The 21,065-nt window shown below is 41.0% G+C and overlaps 2 protein-coding genes across 6 annotated transcripts in view; one reads left to right on the top strand and one right to left on the bottom strand.

Annotated features, from left to right (window-relative positions):
* L2HGDH (L-2-hydroxyglutarate dehydrogenase) overlaps positions 1-11,637 on the bottom strand; it is a 29,173-nt gene extending 17,536 nt beyond the window's left edge. Inside the window, exons 1-5 of one of the 2 annotated variants that reach the window (XM_081086310.1) lie at positions 11,411-11,637; positions 8,623-8,738; positions 7,792-7,943; positions 7,226-7,357; positions 1,751-1,913 (exon numbers count right to left, since the gene is read on the bottom strand). In XM_081086310.1, coding sequence (XP_080942436.1) covers positions 1,751-1,913; positions 7,226-7,357; positions 7,792-7,943; positions 8,623-8,738; positions 11,411-11,550 — 703 coding nt within the window. In that variant the 5' untranslated portion in view covers positions 11,551-11,637. The remainder of the gene's footprint in view (positions 1-1,750; positions 1,914-7,225; positions 7,358-7,791; positions 7,944-8,622; positions 8,739-11,410) is intronic. The other variant, XM_081086311.1, reaches the window with a different exon arrangement.
* Positions 11,145-20,844, top strand: DMAC2L (distal membrane arm assembly component 2 like). 4 transcript variants are annotated; one of them, XM_081086374.1, is made up of 6 exons: positions 11,734-11,783; positions 16,885-16,942; positions 17,061-17,172; positions 18,092-18,300; positions 18,891-19,062; positions 19,732-20,843. In XM_081086374.1, the coding sequence occupies exons 3-6, from the start codon at positions 17,066-17,068 to the stop codon at positions 19,862-19,864; spliced, it is 621 nt and encodes a 206-aa protein (XP_080942500.1). In that variant the 5' UTR covers positions 11,734-11,783; positions 16,885-16,942; positions 17,061-17,065; the 3' UTR covers positions 19,865-20,843. The 4 variants fall into 4 exon arrangements, with proteins under 4 accessions (XP_080942499.1, XP_080942498.1, XP_080942500.1 ...); XM_081086373.1 differs by lacking the exons at positions 11,734-11,783; positions 16,885-16,942 and adding an exon at positions 11,145-11,529; XM_081086372.1 differs by lacking the exon at positions 16,885-16,942 and having other exon boundaries at positions 11,436-11,783; positions 19,732-20,844.
* Positions 20,845-21,065: the final 221 nt, after the last annotated feature.

Raw genomic sequence — 21,065 nt, 5'->3', positions numbered from 1 at the left:
TAATAAGATTAAACTAGTTCATATTTGACAATATATAAAACTCTGGCATGTTTTTTAGATTATTTTATATGAATTCACTTAATCTATGCTTATCAACCTCCCACCACTTCAGCTCTAGCATAAGCAGTCACAGCTTTTTTCTCTGAACTACAATCTAAGCACCATGCTATAAAATAGATCATCATAAATCAGTATGTATTTTCCCACAGGACTAATGTTATGACACTTGTTGTTCAAATGTCGGTTACTGGATCTCTGTAGATTCTATGTTGTGAAAAGAAACAAAAGTTATTAAAACACAAAATCTTCCAATAATAAAGTATTTATAAAATTAGTTTCCAATCAGATACAAGGGATATTGAAGTCTTATAACACGTAAGTGCAACAGTTTAAGAATATGATCTACTTTTACCATGAATAAATTTTATTGATTATGCTACCTACCTATAACAATCTTAATTATTTAACAATTTTGCTCATCATCTTAGAATTTAGTAGGACACTGGGAGGATGATTCATATGGCCCAAACCTCCAAAAAAAAACAAACCTGTCAAGGAAGAATAAACCCAGCACATTACATTTTCCCTCAAATTTCCCCAAAGCAAATTCAAAATTTACAAACCGATTCATTTAGTTAAAAAAATAAAAATCCCCAAAGGGGGTTGTTCAGAATGGCTGTCATGTCCTATCCACAGACAATTTACTTCAGTAATACTGGGTGATGCTAACGTCTGCAGTTTTAACAAACACCCCCAGGGATTCTGATTCTAACCTACAGGCTAAGGAAGAATTTGGGGGCTAATCTACAATAATAAAAGCATAATATGCTAATTAGACGGACAGCAGAATGACCTTCTGGACGTCCTTCCAGACGAAGCTGGGGCTGGGGCTGAGGCAAGCTGCCGCAGCCGCAAGGGCTGAGGCCCTTGCATGATTTCGTGCATCAGGCCTCTAGTCTATATATAAAAGCCTAAGTGACTGGTACAACCAAACGACCGGAACAACTGGTCAACCAGCCGCTATGATGCACACTGACCACAGGGGGGCAGATGCTCAACACAGGAGCTGCCCCCTGGTGTCAGTGTGCTCCCACAGCCAATCTCCTGTGCTGGCCAACCTCCTGTAGCCCCTCCCGACCCCGGCTGGCCAGCCTGCCTCCCATAACCCCTACCCCCCGACCAGCCCCGATTACCTGCTAAGCCGAGGGACCCCACCTGTGCACAAATTTGTGCATCCAGCCTCTAGTTTTATATAAACAGCCTTGGCAACTCAGGTTTTTTTGTTGTTGTTTTTAAAATATATTTTATTGATTTTCCACAGAGAGGAAGGGAGAGGGACAGAGAGTCAGAAACATCGATGAGAGAGAAACATCGATCAGCTGCCTCCTGCACACCCCCTACTGGGGATGTGCCTGCAAACAAGGTACATGCCCTTAGCCGGAATCAACCTGGGACCCTGAGTCCGCAAGCCGACGCTCTATCCACTGAGCCAAAGCGGTCAGGGCGGCAACTCAGGTTTTAACATCAGTCATAAGTGTCCGATCAGTGCCTAGTTCTATCAATACAAGACTCGCTGGAAGTCCCAGTTTGCCCACATCCAATCTTACCTTCTGCACCTGCCTCCAGCCCTGTGCCCTATGCTAGCCCAACTCCTGGTGGACCTCCCCCAGCACCACCCCAGCCAAAAGCAGTCCAAAATTTGTTTACAAGTCAATACAAGTATTCAAAAGAAAAGACAAGGACGGCTTACCATCTTCACTTCTTGAAGGACTTTCTCTAGCCATTTCAATATCTTTCACTTCAAAATTGGTCAAGACAGAGCCACCCGCATCTTGAAAATCCTGGGCAAATGACAAAGCCACCCGACGATAGTCCACAATGCCAGTATATGGGCAATCAATAGCCATTAGACCCTGGGATAGGATTATGAAAAAGTCAAGACATTACAATTAAAAATCACCGAGAACAGTTTGCTGAATAAATTTTATTTTGTGCTGAAAATTTTTAAAAAATATATTTTATTGATTTTTTACAGAGAGGAAAGGAGAGGGATAGAGAGTTAGAAACAACGATCAGCTGCCTCCTGCACACTCCCTACTGGGAATGTGCCCACAACCAAGGTACATGCCCTTGACCAGAATCGAACCTAGGACCCTTCAGTCCACAGGCGGACGCTCTATCCACTGAGCCAAACCGGTTAGGGCTTTACTGGTTATTTTGATGGGTAACACACATTATGCTTTCTTGAAGGAAAAACCCCCTGATAATTTTAAAGAAAAATAAAAGCTTGCTCCATAGTTCCTGAATTTGAACTTGAGTATACAGGGTGGGGCAAAAAGTAGGTTTACAGTTGCTCATATGGAAAATGATACAATAATTAAAAATATATATAAGAATGAATCCTGTGTTTCATGTACTCACAGCTGTAAAACTACTTTTGCCTCACTCTGTATGTATATACTAGATGCCCGGTGCACAAAATTCATGCATTGAGGGCAGGGGGTGTCCCTCAGCCCAGCCTGCGCCTTCTCGCAATCCGGGACCCCTTGGGGGATGTCTGACTGCCGGTTTAGGCTCCATCCCCGCAGGTCAGTTGGACATTCCCCAAGGGATGTAGCAGTGCGCCAAATGGCATGTGGCCAGGGAGGAGCCAGAACCCGGGGCCAGGCGCCACACTGCTTGCACTCATCCCAGCCTGCTGCACCTGCTGCTGCCACTCAGTAGTGCTGCCACGGAGTTGGAAGAGGCTTCCGCATCCGCAGCTGTGCTCACCGCCATGAGCCCGGCTTCTGCTGAGTGGCACTACCCCTGTGGGAGCACAGTGACCACCAGAGGGAAGCTCCTGCATTGAGCGTCTGCCCCCTGGTGGTCAGTGCACATCATAGCAATTGGTCGGCCAGTCATTCTGGTCATTCTGTTGTAATGGTCGCTTAGGCTTTTATATATATAGATTCAATATGTCCAAACAGATATAAGAAGTAACACTAACTAAATAAGAAAATTTCTATAATCAGAAAATAATTCTCTTCCTTAAAGGAGTTCATGTTGCTAGGCCCTTCCAGCTGCTACAATGAGTTTTTCAGTTTTATTTATCCCTCATCCTGATTCATATCTGATTGAGGTGAATTCTGTATCACTAAACAATAATTTTTTTAAATTTAATTTTTCTCATCACCATTTATCCCCTCTCCCACCTCACCTCCCCACTGTTGTCTATGTCTATGAGTTCTCTTTTTTTTCCTTTTTTTCTCAACCCCTCCCCCAAACCTTCCCCCAAACACACACCAGAGCTGGCTGCTTGCTCTCTATGAGTCTGTCTCTATTTTGCCTGGTAGTCAGTTCAGTTTGTTCATTAAATTCCACATATGAACGAAATCATATGGTACTTGTCTTTCTATGACTGGCTTATTTCACTTACCATAATGTTCTCCGATTAAAGTTTTAAATAAGCTTCACTGAGATTTTCCTAGTAGTGGATCATATGTCATACACACTCAGTGAAAACTCAGAATTGTTCATATGTTTGCAGAGCATTGATTTGATTTGCTGCAGACTCTATTTTCAAGACTGCAAATACTGAATGAAGATCACATATGGTTAATTCAAACTTTCTCTTCAGGTATATGAGAAATTAACAGCCTGGGTTGTTCTTCTGGTATGTGTGTGTTTGTGTTTGTGTGTGTGTGTGTGTGTGTGTTTTGCCAAGATATGTTCAAAGTCTATAGATGAATGATTTATAAGCATTACTTATTTAATTTTTTGGAATAAATGTACCCTCTTCTAATTCTGAAGAAAAGGATAAAAGTAGAATTTCACACACTAAGTACAGACTACACTTTGAGGAATCCTTAGTGATAGTACCATTTTATCTTGCCTTAATGTGTATGAGATTAGTTTTCTCTATCAATCTTCTCTAAGAGGATTGCCTGGTTCCAGGATGACTAAGACCCAGAAGCTGAGTATGACTGGTAAATGTGCTATCTTCTTGTTTGGCCAGCACAGCATGTCACTGTATTACTGTATCCAGTGCCCCACCCCTATCCCAATACATTTACCTGCTTATCCTTCAAAGCTTTTGACTTTGCTACCCACCCCTGACCAGTACTGCCATGTGCCCAGATCACACTAAGGGTAAAGGCTCCCAAAACACCCAACAGTCTATCTTCATGAACTAAAAGCAACATTTGAAAAACCTCACCATTTTCCTGATGGTCTGCTTCCAGAATATGAGAGCATTTGCCCAAGTACAGGAAATCAGTCCTTTTGTTTTGATAGAGTAGATACACTAAGATATTATATTAGACTTTATATGGCTTGACAATCCCTAAATTCATAGGTCAATAGCTATAATTCAATTTCAACCTATAAATAGTATTTTGGGTACTATAATCTCAAAATCTAAATTAGGATAATACCATTAATTTAGTCACAAAAACTTTCTTACCTAGCATAAAACTCTGTGACAAATATAACACTGGGATAAAAGTGTGCTGTAAAAATGCTCCATATCAATAGATTTTTGGAATTCCAAGTATCTTCATATATTCCTATTACCTAGCATAATGCCTGACACACAAGGCACTCAAACATTTACTAAATGAATGAACTTTTGAAGGTTGCTCTCTTTAAACATACCAGATATTTTCCCTTTCTAGACCTTCTCTAAAAGATCTCCTTTCTTTTCTTTCCCTTTCTAGTTTTGGCCTTGGCCTTGCCCCTCCTCATGAGATGCTGGTGGGCCCTACCTATACATGTATGTTGGGGGAAGGCAGCGAGTCACTGCCACCAAGCAATCCAATGCCCTGGCCCAGGATGGGGGTTGGACAGGCTGGTAGTCTGCCAGGAGCTGGGCATGCACTGTCCAGGTTAGCAGGTCAGAACTTGAAATCTTAGGCCACAGCAGGTCAGATGGCTAGAAAAGAACCAGGCAAGCAAAACAGGGAACACTGGGAGTTAGAAGTCAGGAGGAACAGATGAGCATGTGGTTGACCAATGGATGAATCTGCACAGCTAAGGTCAGAAGCAGCTGTCAGGATCTTCCCAGAAGAGAGCTCTCAAGAGCTATCCTCCAAAGTCAAAGTTCGCAGAGCCAGTTTAAAATTTTCCAAAATGCTTCCCTGGGAGTACTTAAATCTTTTGCTGAAAGGAATCTGCTCTAAGAAGCCCTTTAGAGCTGCCCTAATATACTTTTCCTTTTGGAGGTCCTAGAAGAAACAGAAGTAATCTTGTACTATGCAAATTTTGCCCATCATTGCTGGTAGCAGTGGTGAGGTTGGGAAAGAAAGGAGGAATTTACTCAAGACACCTTTATGAAATAACCAGACTATATTTTCTACTATACTAGTATATTACCACCCTATGTAGGCATTGAAAATTACAATGTGGCATTATATAAAGTAGATCACTTCTGCAGAGGCCTCAGAGAAAAGCAGGGCATACCTCTTTTATAAATTACACTACTTAGTCATCTTTCAGTGGAAGTTCACCTGTCCTAAACTCTCTGACTAAACTAAAAGCTTTTGATAAGCATTGTCTGGCAATGAGTTAGAAGCCAGACTCTTTAACACAGGTACCTGGAGTCCAGCTATTTTTCTTTCTAGTGCTTTTATTGATTTTAGAGAGAGGAAGGGAGAAGGAGAGAAAGATAGAACCATCAATGATGAGCGAGAATCATTGCTCGGCTGCCTCCTGTACGCCACCTACTGGGGATAGAGTCTGCAACCGGGGCATGTGCTCTGACCAGGAACCAAACTGTGACATCCTCAACCACTGAACTACACCAGCGGGCTGGAGTTTAGCTATTCCATATTGTGAATAAAAAGGTAGGGGAGAAGGAACAGGAGATACAGCCATTCACTGGAACAGCCAATGGAACTACAGGTTGAACTGATAGTGTCTGAAAGGCTATCAAAGAAAGTTGTTATGCAGAGTATTATTTTTCATGTCTCTCTCATGATAAAAGGGAGATTTTTCCCTATAGCATGTTTAAGCAAGATACTCTACAACCCACCCTTCACACTCATGCCATACTTATCTTCCTAAAATACAGACTGGATATCAAAGCCACTCTCCTCAGAAATTTTCAGAGGCTTCTGTGCCTACTAGATAAACTACAAAGTTATCAGCATGAATATCAGGCCCTTTATGTGAGCCTAATTCTGCCTTTCTAGTCTCACTTTTTATATTTTCCTATACACCCTGTGATCCAACCACACCTCACAGTGCTTTCCAGACATGTCATATGGTCTCAGACCTCCTCTTGCATTTGCTTATGTCCTTCAGACCTGGTATTTTTTCATTAGTGTGAGTGAAAAGAGGGGTTCTATGGAAAGTAATTTCACAGGGTGATCTGATCATAAATTCCTAACTTGACCGGTCATGGTGGGTAGTCATGTCCCAGGCATATAACCTCTTTAGTAAAAAGTTTATCTTTGCGACCTGGCTGGTGTGGCTCAGTTGGTCTGAGCATTGCATGCACTAAAAGGTCGCTGGTTCGATTCTTGGTCAGGGCACATACCCAGCTTGTGGGTGCGATCCCAGGTCAGGGTGCGTACAGGAGGCAACTGATCGATGTTTCTCTCTCTCTCCCTTCCTCTCTTTCTCAAATCAATTTAAAAAATATATTTTTAAGAGGTTTATATTTGCCTTAAGCAAGCCTAGTCTATTGTGTCTGTGCATTTAGGTTAACACACCATAGAAATAAACTGTAACCACCCCCAAGAGAGCACATAATCTTGCTAACTATCCTAATCTAATAATCCCTGCCTTGCTTTCTCTCATCTTCCTGTAAACTTCCCTCTGTAATTTCAAATGCATAAAAGAAGCTGTAAAACTTATTCTCCAGAGCATCTGAGATCTTGCTCCTTGGCATATGTCATCAGTTTGGCTCAAATAAACTCTTAGGAAAATTCTCTACAGCAAGCATGTCAAACTCGTGACCCGCTTATTTAAATGAGGCATGAGACCTGCCGGCCGCGAGTTTGACACGCTTGCTCTGCGGGTTTGGATATTTCTTATAATGACTTAGGGAAAGAAGAAATCAAGTGTCCAGAGTTTGTGGCAATGCCCTCTTGTGTTTGTCACCCCACTGCTTTTGTGACAGGATTATCTGTGTCTATATAATTCCTTCCTCCTATAAATTCACTTTCAGCCTCAATGTTCACAAGACCGAGCCCTAAATGAAAATGTCCCTGTGAGCATGTGTGTGGAGCTGTGAATCACTTACCCTACAATATGGCTCCTTCTTTTTTATATCCTCCTGCTGTATCAGCCTCAGGCCCTGGACACCATTCTGCAGGCCTCTCTCATAAAGGGCCTGAAGTCTGGGAATTTCTTCTTGTTCGACAGCTACTATAAGCTTCAACAAATGATAATATGAATAGAGTTAAACAAACCATCAGCTATGAAAGATAAAGTGACTAGAAAAATCATGGAGTGCCCTGGCTGGTGTGGCTCAGTTGGTTGGAGCCTCATCCTGTACCCAAGTTTCAGGTTCTATCCCCGGTCGGGGTTCATATGGAAGGCAATCGATTAATGTTTCTCTCTCACATCAATATTTCTCTCTCCCTCTTCCTTCCTCTCTCTCTAAAATCATTAAAAATGTACCAAAAAATCTTTTTAATTACATGGAGTTAGTTACACCATCTTTTTAAAAGTTATTCACTAATATTAGATTTTGCAAATAACTTGATATAAAGAAAGAAAATCCAGGGTTTTAAAAAAATTCAACATTAAACATCGGTAAGAAAATGTTAGTTATAAATAAGTTGAGGTCCTAGTAAAATACCATACCTTGCCACACTGCTTGTAAGAAATTCCCTTTTGGTTACAGTACTCATAGATGAGGGCTGCACCCTGTACACATAATTTAGCTTTTAGAGATTCCGGTTTATAATAAATTCCACTATGTATGACACCACTGTTATGTCCAGTCTGGTGAATAGCTACCAAACAAGAGAAACAGGATAAGAAAAAATAAATGACTCATACAAAACCTAAGAAGTGGGGGAACAAACATCTTTGAAGCTATCAGACCACATTATTTAAAATTCTTACAGCCAGGGGACTGGTAAATTCCTCTAGCCGCCATCCTTGTTGACTGTGTCACATCCCTCCAGCCCACCTCTGATTTTAGTTACAACTCTGGTGCACAAACTCACCTCTCACTTCCAGCAAACCACTTCAAGGGACCATTATGGTTCTCTGCATTCTACCCCCGGGCTTTGTCTAATGTTGGGAAAGAGAACTCAACATTTCTAGAGGCAACCCTCAACCAAAAGGGACAGGAGCTGATGGATAAATGACCATGATGCTGGGAAATGTTTATGTAGCTCCTCAGAGGTACCAGTAGAATCAAACTCACAATAACTTCAATAAGGTACCCTCATGTGGCTCTCCCTCCTTCCCTGTTTACTATCCCACCCCCTCACTCCTGTCTCCTAGATAACCTCTCAAGTAAATCACCTATACCAAAGTCCTAGTCCTAGACTCTGCTTTATGGAGAACTCAAACTAGCCTACTAACATTGCCACTCAGCATAACAGATGCAGATTTGACAAAATAAGCGGGGGTTCAGGAAAAGCCTGAAGAGCAGCACTGATAACATACATCAACCATACATACCTAATTCTTTCTCCTTTTCCAGGACACCAATGGAAAGTGCTGGATGTCGCAGGATGAGTGCTCTGGCAGAGGCAAGCCCCACAATTCCACCACCGATAACGACTACATCAAATGAGCTTCAAGAGAAAGTCACTTTTAAAGTAATGCACGTTTACAGTAGACCCCATCCAACTTCACATGCAACATTTTTATCATCTATGGATAATTAATTAAACTGTTAATTTGTAATCATTAAAAGCAAATATTTATTGGGTTTTGTGCTATTTGGCTTCATGCTCAGGAAGATACCCTTCAAAGTTACCTGCATTGCTGGTCAGTAGTACAATCAGCTCCACCCAGCAGGCAGGGTGGCTAGTTGATCAAGCTGCTCTAAATCCCCACAGTACTCTGCTCCGGCCAGCTACCTGTGTAAGCATCACACTCTTCTCTACCATCTATTCTTTTAAAATTCAAGTGCAGTATTCTTGAGGATTAGCTAACACATTAAACCTTCAACACCTTGGTATGCAACAATTTATCTTTTTTTCTGTTAAAAAGAAAACAGCCAGTAGTTTCAGAACCACAATTTTAGCCACGACAAACCCTGATTATACAACCATTTTAAAAATTAAAAAGGCCTTGTAAAGTCTAATGCAATGATGAGTGTAAAAGATTCCTTTCAGCACTTACCTTAGGTTTTAGAGAAATATGGACACACTTGCTTCTTCCTCTCTCCCCATTTAATCCTCTCCTGTATTATATTATTTTGATGCAAATCTTAAACATCATCTGTAATTATTTTAATATATTATTTCTAAAAGGCCTCTTCAAAACACACACAATACCATTATTCTAACTAAAAAAAGTTAACAAAAATGTTTTATATAATCAAATATTCACTATAAAACTTTTGGAAGAAAACACAGGAAAAAAATCTTTGTGATGTAGGGCTAGGTGAAAGTTTACACCAAAAACATGATCCATGAAAGAAAAAATTGATAAGCTGTACTTCATCAAAATTAAAAACGTTTTCTCTGCAAAAGATCCTGTTAAGAGGATAAAAATAAAACCAACAAATTGGGGGGAAATACTTGCAAACCATTTATCTGACAAAGTACTCTACCTAGAATATCTATTAAGAACTTTCCAGCCCTGGCTGGTTTGAAATGAATAAAACTATTGAAAAAAAAGACCGTACCCTTTTATGTAATGATGTTTACTTTGAATTTATATTAGTTCACACAAACACTCCATCCATGCTTTTGTTCCGGGCCTCCGGTCCAGTTTAAGAACCCATTGTGGCCCTCGAGTCAAAAAGTTTGCCCACCCCTGGTTAGGAAGTGGTTAGAAAGGTGTAGAGATGAGATGTGAATATAACACAAGGGATATTTTTGTATTGACGGAATATTTGTTTCTGAATTGTGGTGGTAGTTACACAAAATAACACATAATTGCACAGAAACATACACACACACAAATGAGTGCATGTAAAACTGATGAAATCTGAACAAGGTTTATGGATTGAACCGATGTCAATTTCCTGGTATTGATATGGTACTATAGTTATGTAAAATGTTATCATTGGGGTAAATGAGTGCTGCTTTGTTGCAAACTTCTATAAATCCATAATTATTTCAAAATAAAAAGTATAAACAAAACCTTCCCTAAGCCTACATTTCTTCCCTTAAGAAAAGCTTCCCCAAGGGGAAGAGATCAACCGAAGGACTTGTATACATGTATATAAGCCAAACCAATGGACATGGACAACAGGGGGATGGGAGCATGAGTTTGTGTGTGGGGGGAGGTTGGGGGTTAATGGGGGGGATGAGGACACATTTGTAATACCTTAACTAATAATAAAAAAAGAAAGAAAGAAAGAAAGAAAGAAAGAAAGAAAGAAAGAAAGAAAGAAAGAAAGAAAAGCTTCCCCAGATCCTATTCCATTCTAATCCCCCTCCAATACAGTAACATACAGCAACCAGAGTAAATTTTTGAAAGATCAGCAGTCAACCACTCCCTCTTCTTAACCACCCTTTAAAAGCTTCCCAACGCTCTTAGAATAAAATTCACTGTGTAATTAAAATAAAATAAAACCCCTGTTGTGAGGTAGCCCCTCTCCTGGTGTCCTTCCACACCATCTCTGGCGCTAAGCTCCAGTCACACTCAACTTCTTAATTCTCGAAACTGCCAAGCTTTCCAGCTCCGCATAAACCATCATCTCTAAAGAAAGCAGAGAAAAACAGTGGTTTCCCATGTGACCTCCAAACTTTAAATCACAGGACACTGGATTCTGCAGGCTTCGATCAGCCACTGAGCTGCTTCTCAGTGAGGTAACTCTGCGCAGTGTCTGCCTGGAACTGATTGAAGACTGAATCCAGATATTCCAAGTAACACTCGAGATGCCAGCTAATAAAAAGCGTTATTTGATTGCTTACTGTGGGCAAGGTCCTTGAACGCTCAAAACAATCACCTGCGGGAGAACCTAGGCTCCCATTCACAACCTAACCTTCAAGGAGCTCAAGCAAACCCGCGCGGAGTGAAATAGGACGTGGAGGGGTTGTATGCAAAGACAGGCTGTGGTAGCCCTCTACTCAGCACTCTCATTCCTCTCCTCCCGCCCACAAACACAACGAATACATCCTGCAGGTGGCTCCTGAGATCCCAGCGTGGAGCCCGTGCCCCGCAGGATCTCGACCTTCTCTCACGCCGGGGGCAGGGGAGTAAGAAGCACCTCCCCTGGGCGCAGGTCCAGCAAGAAGCACCTCGAAGATGCAGCGTAGGCGGCGGGGGCGGGCCGGCGGCTACTCACCTAGTGCTGGCGCTGCGGACACCCTGGCACAGCGGCTGCGGCCTGCCCAGCGCGGGCCCGCACGTCGCGGGGATGCCCCTGGGGGAACCTGCGCGGGCCCATCCGCAGGCAGTGCCCAGGTAACGCAGCGCGGGCACCATCGCCTGCGTCCCCTCCCCTGCCTCGGCCCCAGCGTGGCCACTGGAGCAGGACACTCCGCAGGGTCCGCGGTGCCCTCTAGCCCCGCCTCCCACGCACGGACCAATGAGGCGCGCGCCTTTGCTCCACGTGGGAGGGCTGCCAGTGACCAATGGGCGCGCGCGGCGGAGGGCGAAGGGCAGGCCGGCGCAGCCGTACACGCCGGGACGCGCGCTCGCTCCCTTCCGGCGACGCAGTGAGTTGAGCAGCTGGGATCGAGCGGGACGGGCCTGGGGTCGTGGTTTCACGCTGCCCTTTCCCTTCTCCGCGCGCCGGGCTTGCCGACAACCTGCCCCGCCGCGTCGCGGGGTCTGACCTTGGACGTCCACCGAATGCGGGGCCCGGGAAGAAAGTCTGGGCATGATTATAGTGAAAACTTGTTTGGGCGGGCCCAGCAGTCTCCCTTCCTTCGGTTCGGCCCCGCCCAGCCCCGTCGGCTCCCGGGCTCCCGGGCTCCCGGGCTCCCGGGCTCCCGGGCTCCGGCCCGGGTCAGCGCGCGCCGGCCGGCCTTAGCCCGCGCTCCGGACCGAGGCCCTTAGAGCCCCGCGGCCTATTGTTGTGGGGCTCCCGCGCTGCCCTTCATCCGGCTATTTGGGGTCCTGTAAATACCGCCTCGATGACCCAGGCCCCGATCGGCCTCGGCCTCGGCCTCGGCCTCCGCCATCGTTTAGCGACCTGTTTCCTGGTCGTTAACACGGGGCCGAGATACAGTTTTCAGTAGCCAGCGCGGGCCTGGGAATACCGACTTCCTGTGCAGGTCACACCTCCCGTGATCTCACCTGAAAAGTGCGGGAGGTGGGCTGGAATCTCTCAAATGCATCATTCATCTAAAACTGTGATGATCACCTGCCCGCTTAACACCGTGCTTCATGGCAGGTGAACATGTGTAGGGCCAGAACAGCGGAACAGAACCACAGAGTGGTACCGCCTCATGGCCGGAGGGACTCACCTGCCCGTTTGGATTTGGTTCCAGGCCTCAGGGGGCTTCTGGAGCCTTTTCGCCTCTGTGCCCGCCCGCCCGCCCATGAACTAGGACTAATGTCGGGTCTCCCTTTTACGGCTCATCAGCTCTTAGCACAGCGAATACTCGGTAGTTATTATGCTCGAATGGCTTTAACCTTCTGGATAGTTGTACATGTTCTGCTTTATTTGTGCAAACAATTAGAATGTTACCTGCTTGTTCCATCACAATTTATTTTTAAGGGATGGTTATTTTTGAAATTCTTAAAAAATTTTTGAGATAATTGTAGCTGTCCATGCAGTTGTAAGAAACAGTAGAGATTCTGTGTACCGTCTGCTCAGTCTCCCTCAGTGATAACATCTTGCAAAACTGTGGCACATTACAACCAGGACATTGACGTTGACACCATCCATGGGTCTTACTTAGATTTCCCCAGTGTTACATGTATGTGTGTATTTAGTTCCACATAGTTTTCATCGCGTGTGTGGGTTCTGGTACCCACCCCCAGGGTCAAGCTACAGCACAGCTGCATCACAAGAATCCCCCCCTGCCCTTGTATAACCTCACCTCCCTGCCGCAGGGCACCCCTTCCCCAGTCTCTTCTCTCTTTCTAAAATTGTGTGTCACTTTAAGAATTTATATAAACAGAATGATACTGTATATAACTTTTGGGAAACTGGCTTTTTGCATTCAGCATAATCCCCTGAGGTCCATGTATTGATGTCTCATTCCTTACTGTCCAGTAGTAGTTCATGGCACCGCAGTATGTTTAACCATTCACCCACTAAAGGACATCTGAGTTGTTGCCAGTTTTTACCTACTTTTGAATAAAGCTGCTGTTAACATTAATGTGCAGCTTTTTATGTATGAACCTATTTTTGTTTGCCTGGGAGAAATGCCCAAGCGTACAATTGCTGGGTCATGTGATAAGCACCTGTTTATTTTGATAGGAAACTGCCAAACTGCTTTTCCAAAGTGTCTGCACCTTTATACATTTCCACCAGCAATATTCGAGTGACCCACTTTCTCCTGAGGATATTTTTCCATTGATTTTTAGAGCGAGTAGAAGGGAAGGGGAGAGAGAGGAAAACATCAATGTGAGAGAGACACATCGATTGGTTGCCTCCCACACGCGCCCCAACCAGGGCCTGCAACCGAGGTTCGTGCCCTTGACGAATTGAACCCAGGACCCTTCAGTCCGAGGGCTGATGCTTTATTCACTGACCCAAACCAGCAGCGTGGTGTCACTATTTTTTATTTTAATCATTCTGATAGATATGTAGTGGAGATGGTTATTATTTACTTATTTATTTTTATTTTCTAAAGTTTGACACCCTCCCCCCCCCCCACCGAGATGGTTATTTTTTAGTTTGCACAGGTGTAGTAGTTGATTTGTTGCTAGATTGAATACATATAAAAAAAATTTTCTGCTTACCTTTTCAATTAAGTAATTTCAAATCAAGAGCTCACCTTACATTTATACACCCTGTAAGATATTTGGCTAGCTAGAGACATTTGTGTTCATGACACCACCCTCAGCTGCGAGGTCTGGCCTTCTCTAAGTCATAAACATAATTGCAAGTTTTAGAAACATCAGTTATAAATTTATGGCTCTAAGCCATGTTCTGATAGTAAGAAGGTCTTTTTAAATTATTTTAATTCCTGAATTATTTATTGCAGCAGTAATTTAGTAGTAATTTTTAACTTGCTTTTAACTGGTTTCTTTTAATCCATTAGAGTTAAATTCACCAACTCACCACTAGAGGTCTCCTCTTTCCATACAGAAAGCATTCCCAGAGGTAGCTTGAATTCCTTAGAAATTGCTAAATTTAATTAGCAAGTCACACTTGAGAATGTAAAAACCTACCAATTTATTTTTTATCTTTATTGATAAATAAACATTTGATTTTCATGTTTATTTTAATATAATATCTAGTATTTTTAGAAATCATAGCTGAAGTAGCAAATTTGGCCTTTTCTTTAAGCTGAATTATAAGGTGGGCCAAAGTAAGTCAAAGTGCATCAGTTTTCATAGACCACTCAAATTTACCTGCTTAATAACAGTTTCTCTGGTTTTTACCTTTCTCCATGGAAATATATCAATCATTAAAGACTACTAGCAAACATTCATTAAACTCTGGCATTGTGCTAGGTACTAAGCAAAATGGAAATGAGTAAGATGTGATCTTTGGTCTTCCTTTTGCTCTACATGCTTTTCTTTTTTCTGCCTAACTGGAAACTTTTAATCATCCTTTCAGAGCCATCCCAAAAGAAAACTCTTTTAGGCTCTGACAGAACGTGTTCATACCTCTACCAAGACACCATGTTGCATGTTATTTCTTTATGTCTTCTGCCTTCATTAGACTATACATTCTATGAGGACAGGAACCATATCTTTGTCTCTGTTGTTTTGTTTGGTTTTTCTATCTTCCCATTATACCTCTTGAACTAGGTATAGCAGACATTCAATAAATATTTATTGAGTGAATGAACAGATGGATGGATGAAGATGGCATTTGAATAAGGTCTTGAAGTTGAGTAAGATTTCCATAGACAAGATTGGATGGGTGGGGAGGAATGGTAAATAGAGGGCACAGCCTGAGTTGAACTGAAGCTAGAAAGTCCAGATTTATAAATGAGGTTGGCAGCCAATGGAGTTATTAGAAGTGGACACAGGTGGAGGGAGCTTTAACAAGAAGCTGGGAAGGGCTGAGAACGTGGAGGTGATAGCAGGGGGCCTCAGACCTCATCTCTCACTGTTCCACAGCCTCCACATCCTCAGTCACTTCCTCAGCTCTGAGGTGGTTCCCACTCAGGCCTCTTTCTAGTCCTCCCTTTTTCCCTGAGTTGCAGGACCATCTTATGACCAAGGAAAGAGCTCTGGGCTGGTAGTAGCCAGAACTAGGTTCAAGTTTCAGCACTGCCACCAATTAGCCATGAAACACTGGGCAAGTCCTTTTAAACACATGCATTTATTAAAACCCCACCTTGTTCTGGAAAGGATGTAGGGTGTCAGCAAGTTACTTAATATCAGGGCTTCAGTTTCCTCGTCTCTAAATGAGGTGACGTGGAGACAGTGTAGTCTAGGTGATCTGAGTTCCTTCCAGCTCTACCATGTTGTGACACTGATTCTAATCACTTGTTGGTCATCACCTCTTAGAAGTCCTGCCAACACTTCATATTTAGAATATGAAAAGCTGGGGAATAAACCACAACCCTGTCCTTCTGACATTGATTTCATAATGGCACCATCATTCGACCAGTGACTCAGGAGCAAAACTTAGTGTCATCTTTAGTTTCTCTGGCCCTCACCCCTATAATCTCATTTACTGGATCATGTGGAATCCATTCTGCAATGTCATTCCAATTCTCCTCTCCCCCAGCCCCCACCCCCGGCCCTTTCCCATGGCCACATGTAGTTGAAGACCTTGTTAGCTGTCTTTCTGTCCGGTGCTAGTGTACTCGATCTTGATGTTGCTGTTTGAATAGTATTCCTAAAGCATAGTTCTAAAAATGCCAGTGTTCTGTGCTAAAACTTCAGTGACTCCCAGCCACCTGCAGAAGAAAGTCAAAATTTCCTGGCTGATTATGCCAGACCCTTTCTGATGTGACTGTATAAATTGTCTCCTCATAAGCTAACCAAACTGAAATGCAACATGACTTAAATGTCCCTGCCTCAGCTAATCACCTGGATTATTGAAATTCTGGTCTGTTCTTATTTTAACTTTTGAAGTATTTATCAGACAATATCTTTTATTTTAACTACTTGGTAACTTGTTTTCGCTCACTCCACTCTGCCTTAAGTTGTTAGTTCCTCAAAGGCAGAGACCAAGTTTCATTTCTCAGTGTTTCCCCCGCACCTGGCATACTTCTAGAGAAACTTGAATTGACATAAATCAAATTGAGATCCAATTTAAAAATCAGTTCCTCAACTCATGGTTATAGGTTTTTACAGCTGGAAATCATCTGCGCACTTCATCTCTTTTTACAAATGAGAAAACCAAGGGTCAGAGAGGTGACGTTACTTGCCCAGTCTTTCCCAGCTGCCCTTCCACAGCTCTTTGCCCTGTTCTGGTGACACTATTTGCGCTCCTGTCATAGGAAGATCTGTTTCCATGTCACCTCTTCCTTCCTGGATGTAATTGTGTGGACTGCGGCATATTGCTCCCTAGGTGATTTTAGTTTGCCATTTTGATACTGGAAATGTAGATTGGGAGTGGGGTTGTTTCAGTAATTTTATATGGACACCAGGTGGCAACAGTGCAGACAGCATAGAACAGTGGAACTTAATATCAAGGCTGGAAGGAACCACAGAGCTCGTTTTTTGTTTTTTCAGCAAAAGAAACTGGGAAACGGAGACAGGAGTGGCTTCTTCAGTAGAGACTGAGAGGCAAGTGAGTCATCAGCTTTATTGGCACAACAGCATTGACTTTGAAGTTGTGAAGTGACTATGTGTACATGACTCTGATTGCCAGTCGATGATCTAACATTAATACTGTGTTGTGTTTCTAGATCAAATGATGCTGTTTGGAAAAATTTCCTGGCAGTTGTGTGGCTTAAAGAAACTCCCATGGTCATGTGACTCCAGATACTTCTGGGGCTGGTTGAATGCAGTGTTTAATAAGTAAGTTACTCTAATTAAAATGAAGAAATGTGAGAATTGTTAAAGATAGATGAGTTCACAATAGTTATTTGGTTATTTCTTGTATTCCAAATGATTTTTTTGTATAGTGTGTGCAGTATGAACCTCATTTTGTTTAAAAACAAATAAAATATATACACAAATTGAATAAAGACCCCCAAATAGATTATAAAATATTAACATGACTGGGTTGCAGGATGTCAGTGCCTTTTATCTTATTTGGCTTTTCCATGCCTTTCAAGTTTTCTAAAATGAAAATTTATTATTTTTATAATCAGAAAAGCTCAGTAAATGTAATTTTAGAATATTTAACTCTATGGCTTCTAAATGGGTGTAGTTAGCCTTTTGAATACTATGAAGGCAACTCAAGTTTTTAAAAAATTAATGGGTGGCATGCTTAAAAGCATCATTTTGAAACTGAAGAAGCTAATTTCCTCATTGCTTAATATAGCAATAACACCATTGACTAGAGAAAAAGGCATATATAAAAATTAATATCACTTAATAAGATTAATTTGAACATAGGTTCAAAATTATTCCCTTTAATCTTTTATCATTAATAAACACAATAACCAAGTGTATCATTCTTTTGATACAAGTTATTGAGTACTTCCTGGTGTCAAGCACAGTGCTACATCTGAATCAATGAAGACTCACTTCTGCCCGATAAACTCATATAAAATAATATGCCTTCACAGAGTTCACTTGGAAACAAAATTAAAGCAAGAAAGGTAGCAGGTAGAGTCATTGTATGTTTTTTTTTTTACATGGATCTCACTAGTATACTTGTTTCCCTCAGTCATTTGAAATGAAAAGTCTTTTCTGTATTTATGTTGATGAATATAGTTAAAAAGCTAATGATTATAGTAAAAGCTAACTGCTTTTGTTCTCTTTCCATTAGAGTAGATCGTGAACGCATCAAGGAAGTTGGCCCCGAAAGGGCAGCCTCCGAGTGGCTGCTTCGCTGTGGGGCCATGGTACGCTATCATGGCCAGGAGAGGTGGCAGAAGGACTACAACAACCTCCCAACAGGCCCTCTGGACAAATACAAGATCCAGGCCATCGATGCCACTGACTCTTGTATCATGAACATTGGATTTGACCACCTAGGTAACTACCCTATCATTTGCTTATGAAAAATGCAGGTAATTTACAGTGACATTTTGTTGCAGTTGAATATTATAGTGGTAGATATGTTCTTTTTGCCTTTTCAATATCATCCAGTTTGTTTCTTCTTATGTATAATATTTTTAAATTAGAGGTTACAAGCACCTTCCTCTCCTTTCTCCCCTTACTAAGTTTGTCTCTACATGACTTTATTCTGTGGCTTATTGACTTAAAATTCAAGCCTTGTTTGTCAAACTGTCTGTCAAACTTTTGTCATTGAGAGATCCTCAATGATGTAGGAATAATTCTATCCACACAGCTTCTGCTTGGGTGGTTTCCCCCCCCCCCCCCCCCAGCCCCCACCCCTCCCAGTGGCTGGATGTTTCACTGCAAAATGGTCCTATCAGCACAACTTGTATAGTGAATACCGTGTATGGTTATTAAGGTGACTGATTGTTCCAGTTTTCCTGGGACTGAGAGGTTTCCCAGGACATAGGACTTTCAATCCTAAAATCAGAACAGCCCTGGGAAAACTAGGAGAGTTGGTTATTTTAATGGTAAAACAGGTTCTTAAACTGCTCTTTTCCTCCCAGAGGGCCTACAGCATGTTGAAAAAATAAGGCTATGCAAGTGTCATTATATCGAGGATGACTGTTTGGAGAGAATTAGTCAACTTGAAAATTTACAAAAAAGTTTGTTGGAAATGGAAATAATTTCATGTGGGAATGTCACAGACAAAGGAATCATTGCTTTGCAAAATTTAAGGTAGGTGGTCAGTGCCAAAATGGAAACTTGATAATGATGTTAAGGTGAAAAATCAGAATTTAAAACAGTTGAGGGATGGTGTCTTGTTTTGAAAAATAAAAGAAAATGACTTAACTTTCATCTTTAATACTTTAAAACAGTTGAAATTATCAACTTTAATACATTATGGTTTTATTGCATTTTTTAGGGATATTGCTTAAAAAATTAAATCTAAGTAAAGTTCCTAGCATGGTGCCTGCTACAGTAAGCTCTCAAGCATTAGCTATTATGCTTCCTCTCCACTTTTTAAATTAATTTCTTCCATGTTTTACCAATAACCTATCACAGGAAGTTCGAGAAATTTTAAACATTAGAACCAAAAATACTAGATTATTTGTTTCTTACATTAGTTGAGGCTTCAAGGCTTCATTCTGAGTTCCCTTAAGACTCTGCTAATTTGTTTCCCTCTCTAGGTTAAGGTTCATATTTTATCTCTCTCAGGCAAAGGTATTCTATGCCATAATATACATATAGTATTTGGAAAGATTCAGCTAGAATTATTGATGTAATTCTGGACAGCAAATATACATATTCTGACTGTAGTTTTTTCTAAAAGTCAATAAATCAAGTTTAGTTTTAATGCTATAAGAGTAAAGGCCAAATTGAAGTAACTTCTTTCTTTTTTTACAGAAACCTCAGGTATTTGTTGCTAAGTGATCTTCCTGGAATAAGAGAGAAAGAAAACCTTGTTAAAATCTTTAAGGCATTACTACCTTATCTGGAACTAAAATTAGACTTGAAGCAAAATAATAATCATCAATAAGTGCCTTATTCAATATAAAGTATCATTTAAAATTGATCCTAAACAGCAACGAATATTATGTAAGCATCAATAGAGCTATAAGGATGTCATATCATGATATTTTAAAGCAGAAAATCCATCATGTAGAAAATAAATACTCAGATGAGACTCATTAAAGTTACTAAACTGAAGTGATGCAAACTAGGTAACATTTTAATTCTAATTTACTCATTTTATATAGATATTTATTTAGATATCTCGATGTAGATACTGACTTAGAATTCTTTAAAGACATTTAAATGTACAACACAGATATTCTTAATTGTATTTTAACAGTAATTTATGTTGCACTTTAAAGTTATTGAAGCATGTTACTATAAATGTATAATTTTCAAAAACTGAAAGCTAAATTTCAGATTCATTGAAGTCAATTATGCCAAGAAGTCAGTAGTTGTGGAGGCATTCATATCGCTCTCAGGATTTGCATGCCTTTCTCATAATTCTGCATTCCTGTGTTTTTCATACTTACACCCTTTCTCTGAATGAGTAGTTTCTGGCTAACTTGTCTATTTTCTAAGCTTAGTCTGGTATTTTATTATAAGTAGACATAAATACCTGGCTGAATTCAAATAGTTCCTCTGATTGCATTAGAATAGAGGAAACAATCATGAAGACCAGCACTTACTTTTTGCTTAAATTTAAAAATTGCTATAAACAGAAAACTTTAACATGTCAATTAGAAGTGGATTTTTATTTCCCCATATACAGTGGATACTATTTCCTGTGAACTCAAGGATATCATAAAGACAAAATTCATTTTATATCTAGAAAGCAGTGTTAAAGATTATTATTAAGTAGATAAAAATATATATTTTTACCTGCTTAAAGTGGCCCTGATTCAGTTATTGTTAGTTATATGCCAACTTGTTTGTGGATTTCTGTACATTTGATTTGAATATAACTTTGCAAATAATATCAAAATAAACACTTTCTATGATACAAAATTTAGGTAGAAAAATGAATTTTAATTGTGTTCAGAAACTAGCTTATATAAATAGCACATACCATAAATGATACACTATTTACTAATATAATTGCCACTGTCATTTTAAAAAATCAGAAATTAGTACATTTACAAAAAAGACAAGGATATAGAATAGTTTCACGTGAAACAGTGGTGATTCCATGTGAAGAAAGGATTACAGATATGGTTAAACATAAG

The sequence above is a fragment of the Myotis nattereri genome, assembly GCF_964212035.1.
Source record: "Myotis nattereri genome assembly, chromosome: 1".
In the NCBI taxonomy this organism is placed as follows: Eukaryota; Metazoa; Chordata; class Mammalia; order Chiroptera; family Vespertilionidae; genus Myotis; species Myotis nattereri.
Note: the sequence above shows the minus strand (reverse complement) of the source record. Positions and strands in the feature narration are given on the sequence as shown.

Bases quoted from the DNA above. Each gene is read 5' to 3' on its own strand.
- DMAC2L (XM_081086371.1), top strand. From the start codon at position 12,470: ATGTGTAGGGCCAGAACAGCGGAACAGAACCACAGAGTGGTACCGCCT. The intron at 18,301-18,890 runs GTAACTACCCTA...TTTTCCTCCCAG, and splicing joins CATTGGATTTGACCACCTAG to AGGGCCTACAGCATGTTGAA. The intron at 19,063-19,731 runs GTAGGTGGTCAG...CTTTTTTTACAG, and splicing joins ATTGCTTTGCAAAATTTAAG to AAACCTCAGGTATTTGTTGC.